Source organism: Sprattus sprattus, assembly GCF_963457725.1.
Source record: "Sprattus sprattus genome assembly, chromosome: 15".
NCBI classification, from domain to species: domain Eukaryota; kingdom Metazoa; phylum Chordata; class Actinopteri; order Clupeiformes; family Clupeidae; genus Sprattus; species Sprattus sprattus.
This window is the reverse complement of record NC_137913.1, coordinates 2,602,491-2,620,786: the sequence shown is the minus strand read 5'-3', so window position 1 is coordinate 2,620,786 and position 18,296 is coordinate 2,602,491. Positions and strand designations below refer to the sequence as shown.

The following is an 18,296-nucleotide window of genomic DNA, read 5'->3' as shown; positions in this document are numbered from 1 at the left end:
TGTAACAATGTTTCATCTTAAATTGCATATTTACATGCGTGCGGAGTAGTGCTAAATAAAAGTATGGAACACAACATTGCCACATGCTGATTGTAACATTTCTAAATTAACGGTACTTGAAACAGGTTCAGATCTGCTCAGATCTGAGGTTTTAACCTGTTCAATGCTGGCTCGGATTAGTTGAACACAGCTTGTGTGGGAGTGCAGTCGGTGACATTCTCACTCGAGCGCGCCGGGAATCGGGAATCACGAGAGTGTCCACTGGAGCTGGTTATCGTAAGTAATTGACTGCTAATAAGCCGTGAGTTTATTATTTATACTAAATGGACACCTCAAAAGATACGGTTGAAGATAGCTTTTATTGGTCGTGGGGCTGCTGTCATTTCAAATTCTCAGTCGAACTTAGTGTCAGCTAGCACATTCGTTATTAGCAATCTGGTGCTATAGTTCCATGGCTAGCTGGGTAGATTTGCATACCAGATACAGTTTTGCTTTATTTCCCAAAAGAGGTTGGGTTTCGTATATTATTAACAGCATATTATGCGCTTTACTTTCGTTGGGATTGGCATGTAATATTGACCAGCTACCCTTTCCTGAAAAAAGCTTACGGTCTAGCTAGCCCAGACGAGTAACATTAACGTTACTCCCAGCTTGCACAGTAGTTTGTCAGCCTTTCATAATCGAATGGCACTGAAAGTAACTTTAAATACTCGTTGCGTTTTTTCGAGTAAGCAGCCTGGGCCCTCTCAGAATCGTTACTAATTACTAATTTATTTACTACTAAGAATAGTCAAATGGAAAGGTAGATAGCTGTATAAGTTAGCAAAGCGGCCAGCTACGTGAGCTAACTAAACAGTCTGTATCGACTTGTCGGTGTTGAATACCAATATGTGCCCAATATGCAATCTTGCACGGTGGAAAGCTTTTAAATCGTAGGTCATTCACTGTATTTATTTAATCTATCCGTGTAACTTGATTGGTTTCTAGCCAGCTAGCTTTGTTATGGGGGGCTAGTCTTTCGGAGGCGTTGCCTGTTTCTGGAAAGTAAGTGAAAGTTTATTGTTCACTCTAGGTTCCTCTGTGGTTCAGCCTCTATTGTTCTTGCGAGGCGTCAATGCGTGAATCACACAGAGGGAGAGAGGTATGTTCGGCCAGATTATGTATTTTGACTGGGTTTCTTACTCATGATGTCATCTCGACTAAAGAGGAAAAGTTAAATGTCTTAGTGAGTGTGTGTGTGTGAATTATTTAAATCATACTGCTTTTAACCATCATACGTAAAAAATGATTTGTATAGTTTCTGTTACTTACACAAGTTGGTGTCTAAGCTAGATGACGATGATTATGTACTCTAAATTTCTAATTGGCCTGCTTAGACGTTAATACAATCATGCGCTGAAACAAATGCCAATACTTTGGACTGGAATTAGGATGATTTTTGCCTTTCAATAAACCTGGCTTGGTGATTGAGTGTGTTGTACAGCCCAACGGTCTTTGATGTTCTGTCCGTTTCTGTTGTGGTAGATCTGAAACGAGTTTGCAACTGGCATGCATAAGGGTCAATGACGTGACGCCTTCATTTTCTGTCCGACTGCATGTTTTTCAGTTAAAAAAAGGTTTAAATGCATAAAGAGATACCATATATGTAGTACCTCTCCCATATATGTACTCACTTTAATTTAATTCCCCACCCCCAGACCCATGGCAAAGTGGCTGAGGGACTACCTACACTTTGGCAGCCGGCGCGGTCCCCCCCAGCCCCCCACGCCAGACTACACCGAGAGCGAGATTCTGCGTGCGTACCGGGCACAGAAGGCACTGGACTTCGAGGACCCCTACGAGTGTTCCGAGCGGCGGGATTCGCCCAACAACGACGAGGACACTGACGACGACGGCGGCGGCTTCGAGGCGTTCGGAGCGGTGCTGCCCAACGGGCTTCAGGTGAAGGTGGTGTCGCCCAAACACCGCCTGATCAAGGTGGACTCGCAGGAGTTCGCCCGCTGCGCCCCCATCCTCTCGCCCAGCCTCAACAGCACCCTATCCTTCCAGGATCCCCCGTCTCCCCCGGTGAGCACACACACACACACACACACACACACACACACACACACCCATCCTCACGCCCAGCCTCAACAGCACCCTATCCTTCCAGGATCCCCCGTCTCCCCCGGTTGAGCACACACACACACACACACACACACACACACACCCATCCTCACGCCCAGCCTCAGCAGCACCAACAGTGCTATGGTATGACCGATCATGCAGTGATATTTAACCGGTGCAATAGAATGAGAGATCATGTAGGGGGTGGGATATTTAACCCAGAACAGAACCCTGTAGCCACCCAGAACAGAACCCTGTAGCCACCCAGAACCCTGTAGCAAACCCAGAACAGAACCATGTAGCCACCCAGAACAGAACCCTGTAGCCACCCAGAACAGAACCCTGGAGCCACCCAGAACAGAAGAACAGAACCCTGTAGCAACCAAGAATAGAACCCTGTAGCCACCCAGAACCCTGTAGCCACCCAGAACAGAACCCTATAGCCACCCAGAACAGAACCCTGTAGCCACCCAGAACAGAAGAATAGAACCCTCCCTGATTCCTTGCATGGTTTGCATGTCAGTCATTTCCTGTGGAAAAACATTGCCTATTGTGGCCGTGGTACCACGTGGTCTGGGTGTGTGTGTATGTGTGTTAGTGTGTGTGTGTGTGTGTGAGTGGGTGTGTGTGGTGTGTGGTGTGTGGGTGGGGTACCCCTGAGGACTCCGCTTACCTTAAGTGCCCTTTAGAGAACAGCATGTTGTTCAGATGGCTGTCAGGGTTTTTTATTTTTAGGTCCGTTTATATGCTCAAGCTGTGTGTGTGTGTGTGTGTGTGTGTGTGTGTGTGTGTGTGTGTGTGTGTGTGTGTGTGTGTGTGTGTGTGTGTGTGTGTGTGTGTGTGTGTGTGTGTGTTTGTGTGTGTCTATGCTCAGGCTGTGTGTGTGTGTGTGTGTGTGTGTGTGTGTGTGTGTGTGTGTGTGTGTGTGTGTGTGTCTATGCTCAGGCTGTGTGTTTCACACGGATGAGTGCATTTGAGTGCCTTGCTTTAGCTACCCCTAAAACATCTGTGTTGAAACGGAGCATCATGTGGATCATTCCCCTGCAGTGGTACACACACAACACACACACACACACACACACACACACAAGTGTGTGTGGCGTGCTGAAGCTGGGCTGGTGTGGAGCCCCAGAGCAGTGCGTGTGCAGACGTGGTGCATCACTGAACCGCCAGCCTGTCAGAGACACACACACACACACACGCACACACACACACACACTGCAAGCCTGTCAAAGATGATGAAATATTCAGTTAGGAAGACAGATTGTGCTCTGACTCATTACGCCAAATTAGAATGCATAATCCACAGGAGAGACCCACCCACACTCACACACACACATACACACACACGCACACTGACAGATGTGAGCATATACACATGAACACACACACTGACAGATGTTAGCACACACAGAATACAGAATCACACACAGGTACACACACACACAGGCACACGCACACAGACACTTGCTCACAAACTGTTTTTACATACTCTGCAGTGAGCGTAATAATAATTTCTCAATCTCTTTTAAATACAGTGGACTCAAAAGGCTGTGAACACTCGGCTTTGCACTGTTTGTTTTTCATGCCATGTTCTTTGATGTGTGTGAGTGTGAGTGTGTGTGTGTGTGTGTGTGTTTGTCTGTGTGTGTGTTTGTGTCTCTACCTGAGCCACTGGTGCACAGCTGATTGAGGCTCAGTGATGGTCCAGCGACCCTCTGGCTAAACAGAAAAACTTTCGCCAACATCTGAGGCTCATGACTGTCAGGAGGGGTCGTATTAGGACTCCGCTGAAGTGTGTGTGTGTGTGTGTGGTGTGTGTGTGTGTGTGTGTGTGTGTGTCAGGAGGGGTCGTATTAGGACTCCGCTCAAGTGTGTGTGTGTGTGTGGTGTGTGTGTGTGTGTGTGTGTGTGTGTGTGTGTGTGTGTGTGTGTGTGTGTGTGTGTGTGTGTGTGTGTCAGGAGGGGTCGTATTAGGACTCCGCTGAAGTGTGTGTGTGTGTGTGTGTGTGTGTGTCAGGAGGGGACGTATGAAGCTCTTCTCTCTGCCACGTGCACCTTTGGGGATGTCCAAAACACACCTGTGTGTGTGTTTTACATGTTCCATATTCTCCATTCTATGGCTGTTGATTGTGATAACTGTGTATATCTGTGAGTACAGAACATTTTCCTGCCAGCTAGATCACTGCATGTGCGTATGAAACTGTCCTGTTGGTGTGAAGTGGTCTGGAACACGACCGTATGAAACTGTCGTCCCCCCCCCCCCCCCCAAGATAATTCCATCGGTAAGGAGTGTAACCCCCCTCTGGGGTGATCCCATCTCCCCCTGTGGTCAGTAAAAAAGTGTCCTCTGCAGCGCCGTGCCTGTGGAACAGCCTCCAGACACAGACACTAGACTGTTATAAGACTGGCCTAAAAACCTTTTTATTCAGAAAGGCGTTTCCTACTTTTTAAAAACGTATCATTTTTTTAAGCTATGCTTTTTTAAATGTTTTTTTTTTTTTTTTTTAAACTATGCTTTTGTTATGGGCTGTTTTTAACTATGTAGCACTCTTGAGATTCTGCTTGAATGTAGAGTGCACTACAAATTAAATTAATTAATTATTATTATTATTTATTGATTAGGTGATCCCATCCGCCCCTGTGGTGGGGGACACGGACTACTCGGACCCGTTTGACGCCCGACCCGACCCCCGGTCCAGACCCGTCCAGGAGGTGCCGGCAGTGGAGAGTGGAAGCTACATGGACCCCTTTGAGGCCCAGAGAGTCATCACAGGTCAGCGCCACACACACACATACACACTCACACACTCACACTCACACACACAGGTCAGCGCCATACACACACACACACATTAGGTAAGGGTAGGTGTTATATAGGCTATCTTCATGTAAAATGATTTGTTTTAGGACATAATAAATGAAGATACAACACTGTATGCATGGCGGTGCATGTAAACACACACACAGACACACTAACACACACACACACACACACACACACACAGACACATGCATTGCAACACTTAGGCTGTGGCCATGACTGAGAATGATGGATTATGGGGGATTATCGCTACTGCTAGGCGAGTCCGTCTTCTGAGGAGATTACGGTGTCTATCCCCTTAACACGATTGGTCAAATGGCTTCTGAGAGATTACCGCATCTATCCCCTTAACATGATGGGGCAAATGGCGAGCGAACTGTGAGTGTTCCAGTGCCAGCGTGTTTGTGGGGCTCTCTTCTCATGTGCCTTTCACAGTTCATACCTTCTCTGTCTGTCTGTCTGTCTGTCTGTCTGTCTCTGTCTGTCTGTCTGTCTGTCTGTCTGTCTGTCTGTCTGTCTGTCTGTCTGTCTGTCTGTCTGTCTGTCTGTCTGTCTGTGTGTTTGTCTGTGTGTGTGTGTGTGTGTGTGTGTGTGTGTGTGTGTGTGTGTGTGTAGGTGGGTTTCTGTGTGTGTGCTCTAGTTTAAAGGGGAACTTTATTGATAGTATAACTTCCCTGTATTATTGAACAAGGTCTCTCCTGGGAGACCCCCAGTCAGTGTGGTTGGGCTTATATACATATACCAGTCAAAAGTTTGGACACACCTTTAATTTTTTTGGAAAAGTGTTTTATTAACTTTAATTTATTTCTACATTGTAGATTAATACTGAAGACATTTAGATTACAAAAGAACACGAATGGAATGATGTACTAAACAAAAAAAGTGTTATTTACCATGAAGAAAATAATAAAAGTAAAGAAAAAACTTCTCAAAAAATGAGAAGGTGTGTCCAAACTTTTGACTGGTACTGTATATTAAGTAATGTATGTGTTACGTACAGTGTGTGTGTGTGTGTGTGTTGATTTGGATGATCTTTCAAAAACCATTGTGATTCTGGAAGTGGGTTGTTGCTTTGACATGTATATGGACCTGTGTTTCTCTGATTTTTTTTTTTAAATACCAGCCATTAATTCATGCTCTGACAGTAGGTGGTAATCAATCATACAAAAGTAGTTGTACTCATTTATGTTAGCCTTGGACATGTACATCGACTCTGTGTTAGAGGATTGCAAATTGCTGGACTTAATAATAAGAACACTAAGCAAACAGCCAAATACTGCTCTGTGCCAGCAATCATAGGCAGTCTGCATATATGGAGAAGGCGCTGCCATCTCTCCCCCTGATATGAAAATGTATTCATCTACTGATTCACTTGGCTGTAAATACTTGCACAGTGTTTGTGTTGTTTTGTGAGACATAATAGGCTCTTTACTTATATTTGGATGCTGTGGTGTTTAATCAGTATTGGTCATTCCAAATAAATGAATCAAGTGTGTGTGTGTGTGTGTGTGTGTGTGTGTGTGTGTGTGTGTCTGTGTGTGTGTGTCTGTGTGTCTGTGTGTGTGTCTGTGTGTGTGTGTGTGTGTGTGTGTGTGATTGACAGAGCTGCAGCAGGGCCAGATGCTGTATGACAGCCCGTATGAGGAGCGGAGTGGGTGTCACCTGGGGGCGGAGTCAGAGGAGGAGGAACGAGAGAGCCGCCTCCCACAGGATGACGAGCGGCCTGCGGACGAGTATGACCAGCCCTGGGAGTGGAAGAAGGACAACATCTCAAAAGCACTGGCAGGTGTGTGTGTGAGACGTGTGTGTGTGTGTGTGTGTGTGTGTGTGTGTGTGTGTGTGTGAGAAAGACGAGTGCGTGCGTGAGAGACGTGTGTGTGTGTGTGTGTGTGAGAGACGTGTGTGTGCACGTGTGTGTAAGTGAGTGAGAGACGTGTGTGTGTGCGTGTGTGTAAGTGAGTGAGAGACGTGTGTGTGTGTGTGGGTGTGTGTGTGTGAGAGAGAGAGACGTGTGAGTTGAGTGAGTGAGAGAGAGACGTGTGTGTGCGTGTGTGTGTGTGGGAGTGAGAGACGTGTGTGTGTGTGTGTGAGAGAGATGTGTGTGTGAGTGTGTGTGTGAGAGAGACGTGTGAGAGACGTGTGCGTGCGTGTGTGTGTGTGTGTGCCTCTGTCTAACCTCTCCTCCTGTCTGCAGCGGTGCATGATGGGAGAGAGGTGAGGGAGTGTGTGTGTGTGTGTGTGTGTGTGTGCCTATGTCTAACCTCTCCTCCTCCTGCAGCGGTGCATGATGGGAGAGAGGTGAGGGAGTGGGAGGATCAGGGGCGCCCCCCCCCGCGGTGCAGCCCCCCCTCCAGTGGCAGTGCCAGCCTGCTGCGCCCCGCCGACCCACACGGCCTGCTGGGGGAGAGGGTCGACCCCCATCTGCCTCTGGAGAAGCAAGTGTAGGTGTCTGTTTGTTTGTGTGTCTGTGTGTCTGTGTGTGTGTGTGGGTCCTAGTGTGTGTGTGTGTGTGTGGGTCCTAGTGTGTGTGTGTGTAGGTCCCCAGTGCCTGTGTGTTTGAGAGAGAGAGAGCCAGAAACGTCTGTGTGTTATTAAATGGCTGGTGTGAATTGAATACATTTTTTATGAATATATCTCTACATCTTGTGTGTGTGTGTGTGTGTGTGTGTGTGTGTGTGTGTGTGTGTGTGTGTGTTAGCTGGTACCATGGTGCTTTGGCGCGTTCTGAGGCGGAGTCTCTACTGACGCTGTGTAAGGAGTGCAGTTACCTCGTGAGGAACAGCCAGACCAGCCGAGCGGACTACTCCCTCTCAATCAGGTACACTTCTTTACCGCTTCATCAGATACTCTCCTTTACATCTCCATGGTGACGAGGTGTGAGGGCTAGTGGTCTCCATGGTGACGAGGTGTGAGGGTTAGTCGTCTCCATGGTGACGAGGTGTGAGGGTTAGTCGTCTCCATGGTTACGAGGTGTGAGGGTTAGTCGTCTCCATGGTGACGAGGTGTGAGGGCTAGTCGTCTCCATGGTGACGAGGTGTGAGGGCTAGTCGTCTCCATGGTGACGGGGTGTGAGGGTTAGTCGTCTCCATGGTGACGAGGTGTGAGGGCTAGTCGTCTCCATGGTGACGGGGTGTGAGGGCTAGTCGTCTCCATGGGGACGGGGTGTGAGGGCTAGTCTTCTCCATGGGGACGAGGTGTGAGGGCTAGTCGTCTCCATGGGGACGAGGTGTGAGGGCCCGCTGGCTTGAAGGGAATCTTTACGATTTTTCCACCTGGGCCAGCTGTTGGGTCCAGCTTTTTACTAGGGACAAAACCAGTGCGAAATCGGTCCAGTATAGGTTCAGAACGCGATATCTGGTATTGAGTCAGAGCGCTATATCGGGCAACGGCAGAACGGCTTTACAATGGAATCCTAAGGAGCAAGCATGCACACATATGAGAGTAAAGCTCTTGCTCTTGCTTCAGCCACTGCCAGGCTCCAGCACCTCATGGTAGGCCCATCACTGCAGGCACTGAATGGGGTGCTGCTACGTCAGAGACCTCTCTTAAACATCAGGCACTGAATGGGGTGCTGCTACGTCAGAGACCTCTCTTAAACATCAGGCACTGAATGGGGTGCTGCTACGTCAGAGACCTCTCTTAAACATCAGGCACTGAATGGGGTGCTGCTACGTCAGAGACCTCTCTTAAACATCAGGCACTGAATGGGGTGCTGCTACGTCAGAGACCTCTCTTAAACATCAGGCACTGAATGGGGTGCTGCTACGTCAGAGACCTCTCTTAAACATCAGGCACTGAATGGGGTGCTGCTACGTCAGAGACCTCTCTTAAACATCAAGTGGACCTCTTTTGCCTCTGCACTATGCACACGGACACCATCAGCACTATGCACACAGAAACTCTAAAACCATGATGAAGAAAAGGAATAATGCCTGATTTGATCCCTAATTAAATTTAAGTTAGACCAAACTAAATCTGGACCTTACAAAAAAAATATTTCTTTCTTTAATTGGACAAAGTAAAAGCTCTGTGTCTCTGGACCAGTTTTTCTCCCACCTTATTATCCTTCATCATCTTTCTCCTTCCTCTCCTTCATTCCTCCTCCCTTCATTCCTCTCCTTCATTCCTCCTCTCCTTCATTCCTCCTCCCTTCATTCCTCCTCTCCTTCATTCCTCTTCCCTTCATTCCTCCTCCCTTCATTCCTCTCCTTCATTCCTCTCCTTCATTCCTCCTCCCTTCATTCCTCTCCTTCATTCCTCCTCCCTTCATTCCTCCTCCCTTCATTCCTCTCCTTCATTCCTCCTCCCTTCATTCCTCTCCTTCATTCCTCTCCTTCATTCCTCCTCCCTTCATTCCTCCTCCCTTCATTCCTCTCCTTCATTCCTCCTCCCTTCATTCCTCTCCTTCATTCCTCTCCTTCATTCCTCCTCCCTTCATTCCTCTCCTTCATTCCTCCTCCCTTCATTCCTCTCCTTCATTCCTCCTCCCTTCATTCCTCTCCTTCATTCCTCTCCTTCATTCCTCCTCTCCTTCATTCCTCCTCCCTTCATTCCTCCTCTCCTTCATTCCTCCTCCCTTCATTCCTCCTCTCCTTCATTCCTCCTCCCTTCATTCCTCCTCCCTTCATTCCTCCTCTCCTTCATTCCTCCTCCCTTTATTCCTCCTCTCCTTTATTCCTCCTCTCCTTTATTCCTCCTCCCTTCATTCCTCCTCTCCTTCATTCCTCCTCCCTTCATTCCTCCTCTCCTTCATTCCTCCTCCCTTCATTCCTCCTCCCTTTATTCCTCCTCTCCTTCATTCCTCTCCTTCATTCCTCTCCTTCATTCCTCCTCCCTTCATTCCTCTCCTTCATTCCTCTCCTTCATTCCTCTCCTTCATTCCTCCTCCCTTCATTCCTCCTCTCCTTCATTCCTCCTCCCTTTATTCCTCCTCTCCTTCATTCCTCCTCCCTTCATTCCTCTCCTTCATTCCTCCTCCCTTCATTCCTCCTCTCCTTTATTCCTCTCCTTTATTCCTCCTCTCCTTCATTCCTCCTCTCTTTATTCCTCCTCTCCTCCCTCTCTTCTTTCATCCTTATTTCCCTCCACCCTGTGTCTCTGTCCTACCCCCCCCCCCCCCTCCCCCCCTCGCTCGCTCAGATGGCTCTTCCAGATCGCTGCACCCCTGCATAATCCCACAGAAGGCACGTCCCAGTGAGGGGCTGTTCCAGAACATTCCTTCTCTTCTCTTCTCCTCTTGTTGTCAGTCTTTCTTTCTCTGTCTGTCTTTTGTGTTCTGAATGGTCTCTCGTTCACACACAGAGGCCGCTCTAACGCCCATGCACAGAACAGCATCTCAGAGAGGGTGTGTGTGTGTGTGTGTGTCTGTGTGTGTGTGTGTTTGTTTGGGGGTCGCTCCAGATTTGTCTCTTCGGTGCCTCAGTTTTTAAAACTGAATAGGTAGCTGTGTGTGTGTGTGTGTGTGTGTGTGTGTGTGTGTGTGTGTAACTGTGTGTGTGTGTTTTTTTTTTTTTATTTAAATATTCCTTGGCTCAGTGGGTGATTTTTCATTTTGACATGAACTCTGCAGCGCTCCCCTAGAAACATCACATGGTGTGTGTGTGTGTGTGTGTGTGTGTGTGTGTGTGTGTGTGTGTGTGTTTGACATGAACTCTGCGGTGCTGCCATAGAAACATCACATGGTGTGTTAAATCTTCGGTCAGCAGCTCTAACAGCTCCTGCATTCTTCAGCCAGGCCTGGCTCCTGTGTCAAAGACCTCGACACACACACACACACACTAACACACACACACACACACACACACACACACACACACATACACACACACACACACTAACTGGCAGGGGAGCAGGCCCAGCTCTCAGTTTCCTGATTGCTTAATGCAGCTGCAATAAGTTGTACTTTCTAGCTGGTGATTACTGAGTTCAAAGTACTGCTCCAGACTTTAGGTGTTCTAACAAAGTATTTTAGTAAGTATTCTAGCAAAGTGTTATAATAAGTATTCTAACAAAGTTTGATACAAAGTATTCTACCAAAGTATTATACAAAGTATTCTACCAAAAGTATTTTACGAAGTATTCTAACAAAGTATTCTAGCAAAGTGTTTTACTAAGTATTATACCAAAGTATTATACGAAGTATTATACAAAGTATTATACCAAAGTGTTATACTAAGTATTCTACCAAAGTATTATACGAAGTATTATACAAAGTATTATACCAAAGTGTTATACTAAGTATTCTACCAAAGTATTGCTTAGGGTGGCCTGATACCCTTTCTCCGCTACAAATAGCACTGCTACTGCTGTCTGTTTTATTTGACCTCTGACCCTACGACCCCCATCTCTCTCATGTGTCCACAGGAGCTGCCACGGCTTCATGCACATGAAGTTCAGCCTATCACACACACACACACACACACACACACCTGCCCATCTGCGGCGCTGTTTATTTGACCTCTGACCCCTCTCTGTCATGTGTCCACAGGAGCTGCCATGGCTTCATGCACATGAAGTTCAGCCTATCCAGAGAGGGAAAGTACATCCTGGGGGAGAACAGTCCTCCGTTCGACACCCTCCCCGAGGTCATCCACCACTACACCACCCACAAGCTGCCCATCCGCGGCGCCGAGCACCTCTCCCTGCTCTTCCCCGTGGTGGTGCAGACGCTCTGAGACACACACGCACACACGCACACACGCACACACGCACACACACACACACACACACACACACACACACCCGCGCCGCCGAGCACCTCTCCCTGCTCTTCCCCGTGGTGGTGCAGACGCTCTGAGGCCCGACTAGCACCCCCCACACCCACCCCCGGTGGAGTCTCGCCATGGCAACAACTATCCCCCCCCCCACCCCCACCCCCCCCCCCCCCCGAGCTTTTCTCCACGGCAACTACCCCCACACAAACCAGAGCATTTCAGTCACCAAACAAGCATCACAGTCTTCAGCCTCCATGAACAAACACCTCGATGAACAAACACCTCCACTCCTCTGTGTCTCAGTACAAGCAAGCTCAAGCTTTGCAACCAGCATACGGGATAACTTTGAGTTTCGTTACAAAGTATAACAGGGTCCCTCAAAGCTTGACTTAAAAACAAAGTGGTTTTTTTCTCGGGATCTTCACTATAGATTTTTTTTGGAGCCTCTTTGATGAAAAACCTGAGTATTGACCTTTCGTCCTACACCCATCAGTCACATGGCGTCTGCCAAACTGTTGGAGCTCAAACTGACCGATGTGTCAGGCAAACACCCACTCCCCCTGAGGGGCGGCAACTCAGTATTATTGTTCAGACTGGGGATCAGAAGGGACTCTTGTTCTCACTTTCAACTCCTTTTCAGGGGGAATCATTAAGAACCTCTGGTCTCAAGGCATCAAGACTAGTTCTGAGGAGTAAGGGGCTGTCTTTGTCCTGTGAGACGTGTGAGCCTCTGGTCACAGAACCCTGTCTCGTCTGAGACTCCCTGCTCTGTCTCGTCTGAGACTCCCTGCTCTGGTCACAGAACCCTGTGTCGTCTGAGACTCCCTGCTCTTGCACAGAACCCTGTCTCGTCTGAGACTCCCTGCTCTGGTCACAGAACCCTGTGTCGTCTGAGACTCCCTGCTCTTGCACAGAACCCTGTGTCGTCTGAGACTCCCTGCTCTGGTCACAGAACCCTGTGTCGTCTGAGACTCCCTGCTCTTGCACAGAACCCTGTGTCGTCTGAGACTCCCTGCTCTTGCACAGAACCCTGTGTCGTCTGAGACTCCCTGCTCTTGCACAGAACCCTGTGTCGTCTGAGACTCCCCGCTCTGACACGTCACTACCCTGCCCTGCACTGCACTGGCCTCCTACCCTGCCCTGCCCTGCTGATGGTCAGACCTGTCTGTCTGTCTGTCTGTCTGTCTGTCTGTCTGTCTGCTCCCCTGCCACCAGAGAGCTGCCAACCTCGGTGCCACTAGTCACACACTGGTCCTCGCTAAGCAATACTGTTTTCACTCTGCCCTGGCTCACGTGAACACAGATCCCCCCCCGAAGCAAAGGCATTTCCCCATCATCCTCTTCCACATGAACTTGTGATTAGACTAGAAGATCTAGCCAGCCAATGAGGAGCCCAAGGGTTGGAAGAGATGGGATGCTATTGGTGGGATGTCTATCCAACCCTAGCAGTAGCCTTCCAGCATTACATTTACATTTAGTAATTTAGCAGTAGCCGAGCGCAGTGTCCTGGGTGTAACATTTGCCCTTACAAGAGCATTAAGGTAGGTGGGAGCAGAACCAGCAAGCACTCTGTAGGCAAGCATAAGTGACTTGAACTTAATGCGATCAGCTACCTGCCACCAGCAACTACGCCTATACCCGACCACACCATCTCATGGTGTTACCATACTCACCATGGTACCATAGTAACTCTTCTCCTCTCTCTGTGTGGGGTTGCACCTTCACAGCATTACTCTCTTCCAGTCCCCTTACTCTGGGGATTCAAGGAGGAGAGGACATGACCACCTATTGCCACATTAGATAATGGTGACGCTAACACACCTGGTCATGACGGGTCTGGATTAAGCTAAATTTATGCTACTCCGAGCCCTCTCTCAGAACCCTCTCCTAGCACCTTTGAGAGGCTCTCGTACAGGAAGTCAGAAAGATGAGTAGGTGCATGACAGCCTCTCGAGGTGCTCGGAAAGGGTTCGGAGAGAGCGGTTAAAAATCGGAGAGGCGTTCGCTGTGTCCGACTCCGTGAATCAGAGTAGCATAAATTTCGCTTTAGGCTGATTTTATAATGGTGATGTTCACACACAGGTTCTGGATTTGGCTGATTTAATCTTCGCAAGTAATTAAGAACAAACACTACAGGGTTGCGTACTTTCAGCCCCAAACCAAAGAAGAAGAAATAACTCTCACAATCAGGGTCGCACTGTGAAGAAGCCCACCGGAGGCATTTAAATGATGATGATGACTACAGTCTTGTTCCATTTAAATTATGATGATGATGACTACAGTCTTTCACCATTTAAATGATGATGATGATGATGATGATTAGGGGTGGGAATATCTTGGCACCTCACGATTCTATTCAATTCCGATTCAGAGGTCAATGAATCGATTCTTAACCGATTATCGATTCTTAACAGATTTTCGATTATCAATTCCAAACCGATAAAACGATTATTCGATGCATCTCGATTTTTAAAACATTTGAGTGTGCTAAAAAATCGATAACGAACTTTTCTGAATCGAGACAGAATCGTTCTAGAGAGAATCGAGAGAAATCGAAGAGTACATTTGAGTACATTTTTGTTCCCATCCCTAATGATGATGTGAGAACACTACAGTCTTGTACCATTTAAATGAAGATGATGATGATGTGAGAACACTACAGTCTTGTACCATTTAAATGATGATGATGATGTGAGAACACTACAGTCTTCACACAACCATTTTCCACTCTGTAGTTCTAACCCCATCAGCACAGGATGGAACACTGGAATGAAGCGGAATAGAACACTTTCTGGGTGTTGCCATGGCATTTATTACCAGGTCACTGCATAGCAACACTGTATGAGTAACTCCTAAAACATGCTTGGGATCTCACCTCTGTCACAGACCATCAGTTCATCTGGCCGGCCACTACTGGCCTTAATTTCTGTGAGGATTTTTATCACAGACCTTTTTCTGAGGACCACTCCGGCCCTGGTCGAGCCACAGTGCCCCCCAAAGCTGTCTTGTCCATCATTCCTGGACTTGTTTGCAGCCAGGAAGGACGTGCTGCGGTCACGGAGCAGTCACAGTGACACGTCGGAGTCAAAACAGGAAGTTCGGGGCAACATTCCAGCACGGATAACTTGCCTCAGCCAGGGAGTGAAAAGCCAGCATGGTTGCCTAGCTACGGTGTAACCAGGGCCAACAGAATCACACTGATGTAGCAAATTCCCACTGTGCTTGCAAGAGATGTCCTGAAAATCTCAGAGTGAGTTTAAATACGACAAACAGGATGTGGTAGAGCACACGTCTGAAGGACTTTCATACAGGGGTGTGTGTGTGTGTGTGTGTGTGTGTGTGTGTGTGTGTGTCTACATCTGTGATGTCGAGGACAGGGAAGGGAGAGCTGGAGCAACCAGTCCTGCCTCTCTACTCTAGGCGCGAATCGAAGACTGGATTTGTATTCATCAGTAGAGACCGTATGTTTATTTTCCTTGCCAAATATTCCATTTATTCACCTTTTAGAACTGCTATCTTAATGCCTCTATGACATTAGACATTTCAATATCCCAGTGCAGGTTTACAGCTGTAGTTATTTAGTGTAGTGTAATCTGTAAGAGGCCGGCAAGATCTTAATATTGGAGTGGTCTTGGCTAGTTAGGTGACACTTGTGTCATTGACATGTACATCTTTTAGAAAAGAGTCACAGTTGCTATGTTTTGTAAAAACTAAATATAGGAAGTTGCAATGGTTGCCCTCTTGGATTTAAAGCATACAATAATTACACATCGCCATAAAGGTCTGAAGTGATATAACTGATCGAATATGAAATGGTGTTTACATTTTTAAATGAAGTGTCCATCTGTGTGCTTGAGAGGGCCATTAGCGCTAGGCTAGCTCTGCTAGTCAGCATTCTCTGCTTTCTTTGAAGTCTGGAAACATTCCAGAGGATTACAGTTAAGCTGGCAGTCCAGTAAATGACTAGTAATCCAAACGGGACTAAATCGGCTTCTCGAATGGATCCAAATGTGCCATCTTCTCTAACCTCCTTGGCAGCATCCATGTTACCATGGCGTTATCCATGTTGCCATTGGAGTTGAGATGAGAGATCTTCCTTCTTCCCTAAGGCCAATGACCTGTCCAAAAACTGCTCTAAAACGTCCCGTCTGGAGCATCTCCAGACTGTAATCCCATTAACTGATCTGATCAGTCTGGCAGCCGCAGGCGACAGAAGAGACACTGTTTCCTCATCTTACCTTAGCTACATGCATCCGTCATCAGGCACATATGTTACCTGAAAGTTTAAGTTTGTGCTAAAAACTTTATCTTCATTTTGTTTTTCTGTATTCGAATTAATGATGTTTCTCCGGCCACAATTTCTTCTTTAATGTCGAAAAAAAATAATAAATTGTGAATTTTTCTATAAAAAAAAAAAAGAATTCTATATTGGTTTGGTTGTTTGACACGATGCACATTCACTCACGGAACAGGACACTGATGTCTTTCATCTCACAAGGAAAGGGTAAATCATTGTAAATATTTAACAGCCATTACTACAGGGTTGCATGATCTCATGCCAATCTTAATATTGGAGTGGTCTTGGCTAGTTAGGTGACACTTGAATCATTGACATGTTCATCTTTTAGAGAAGATGAAAAGTTTTATTTTGTTTTAAACACTTAACAGCACTCTCAGTAGCAGCTCTGTTGTGCTAAAAATATCTCACATCTACAGTATGTTTGTTTTTGCAGATATCTCGAGAATCTCTTAAACATTCAAATTACACTACATCCATCTGTAAGACTGATTCATACCTAAAAATGGTTGCCGTGTGGATTCCTAACATCTTCAGGTGATGACTTAATTTGCTACACACAAACCACACACTGCTAAACAGCATGCCTTTCCAGTCCAGTGTTTGGAATACACTATTCACCACATGGAACACGTGCCTGCAGAATGCACAGCAAGCACTTTCAATATATGGGTTCTTCTGCCCCCTTCAGTTTCTTTTGTGTATGACACGGCAGTGCTGATGTGACTACTAGGGTATTTATCAACACATTTGCCTGGAGTTTTAATTATAAACTTTAATAGTGAATTCATTTCTATAATAATACACTCTTTACAAATGGTTAGAATATGCACTTAGTACGGGATACATCTGAATTAGAACATAGAATATATACTTTGGGTTCATAGTTTGTAATAATATGTAAATACTCTAAATACATGTAAGTATGGAGGTACACTGTAACAATGACAGTTAATGCAATAGGAGACCAAGAATTACACAATCTTGCAGACTTTCTCACAAAGCAGCTGTGAAAGAAATGTATCAAACAGCACATTTCTGATAGAATCTTGTAAATGTCCTGGGATATTATTTCTATATATATATATTTTATTTTACCAACTCATTTGCGTAGAGCCAGTAACAATTTTCAACTTTTCCCAAAGCCCGTCCATCAGTTGAGTGAAGACTTAAGTGAGTATATCTGTGAAATGGCAGGTAAGGTCCACTGCCCCATTCTATTTATACTGGTCATGAGGGACTGTGTTTGTGACTGTTCCTCCCTCTGCCCCTGCCTCTCTTCCCTGACTTTGTGGCATACTGATCAGTTACACTGTAGGTATTTTCTAGTATTGCACCGAAACAGCATTCACAGTAAGAAGATGCCTACAGGCGATTCTAGAAAATTTGACATGGGGTGGCAGCAGGGTGGCAAGTTGAAATTCAAGGGTGGCATATCACAAACACATTTTTTTGTAGGGATAGGCGTGCTCTACATCCAAAATAAAGGCGTTTTTGGGTGCGAGTAAAAGATTGTTTACTTACAGTAGAAAAAAACCGCACTCGCAAGCTTTTCTCATTGCTATTTCATTTAGACCAGTTTATTCACAGACACGTTTTGTCACACTGACGATGTATTAGGCCAAAACACGTCTTTGAATAGATGGTCTAAATAGAATAGCTATGAGAAAAGCTTAAGAGTGCGGGTTTTTTCTACTCTAATATCACACACACATGCCTGGTGTCTATATGTATTTATTCATACAATTCCAGATAGTGAAAACAGACAACAGTAATGTCTTGCCAAGAATCTAGATATTGTTACAAAAAGCCAGAACAAATATTTGTCTTTTTTAATAAGACTTAAAACACTGTCAGATATTACATATATTAACATATTCAGCAGCAAAACGTTCATGACATATTTCCCTTCATAATGATAAATGTGTTTCTAAATGGCCAATTTCATTTCTAATGGCTTGTTCTGTATGTATTGGGTTATCACATACAAAATCATTTATAAGTGACAAAACGGTTAGTGGTATCTAAAATCTGATTTCTTAATGATACGTAATGAAAATAAAAACGGCAATAACATTTTCTGTTAGTCCACTTTACTGTAGCCTACTAAAGATATTAGTAAGACGTTGGTTAGCTAAGCTAGCTAACAGTGGTAACTTCAAGGTTAGCTAGCGCTACTGTATGCTACCGATTTTTGCAAGCTAGCAATAAATAAACGATTGAAATTACAACGGAACTGTCTACTACATATGACCACCCATCACATTTTCTTGGTTTCACGATTCAGCTGTGCTGTAGATTCGTTTATCACTGCAAGACTACAGAAGGCTTGTCTCAAGTTTGTTTTTAGCTTCTC

At 46.1% G+C, this 18,296-nt stretch overlaps 1 protein-coding gene across 2 annotated transcripts; it reads left to right on the top strand.

Annotated features, from left to right (window-relative positions):
- The first annotated feature begins 197 nt into the window (after nucleotides 1-197).
- LOC308376027 (SH2 domain-containing adapter protein F-like) lies at nucleotides 198-15,988 on the top strand. 2 transcript variants are annotated; one of them, XM_080852273.1, is made up of 8 exons: nucleotides 198-276; nucleotides 1,073-1,141; nucleotides 1,698-2,067; nucleotides 4,732-4,882; nucleotides 6,534-6,716; nucleotides 7,209-7,371; nucleotides 7,629-7,748; nucleotides 11,418-15,988. In XM_080852273.1, exons 3-8 carry the CDS (start codon nucleotides 1,702-1,704, stop codon nucleotides 11,602-11,604), a joined length of 1,170 nt encoding a protein of 389 aa, XP_080708399.1. In that variant the 5' UTR covers nucleotides 198-276; nucleotides 1,073-1,141; nucleotides 1,698-1,701; the 3' UTR covers nucleotides 11,605-15,988. The 2 variants fall into 2 exon arrangements, with proteins under 2 accessions (XP_080708399.1, XP_080708400.1); XM_080852274.1 differs by lacking the exon at nucleotides 1,073-1,141 and having other exon boundaries at nucleotides 207-276.
- Nucleotides 15,989-18,296: the final 2,308 nt, after the last annotated feature.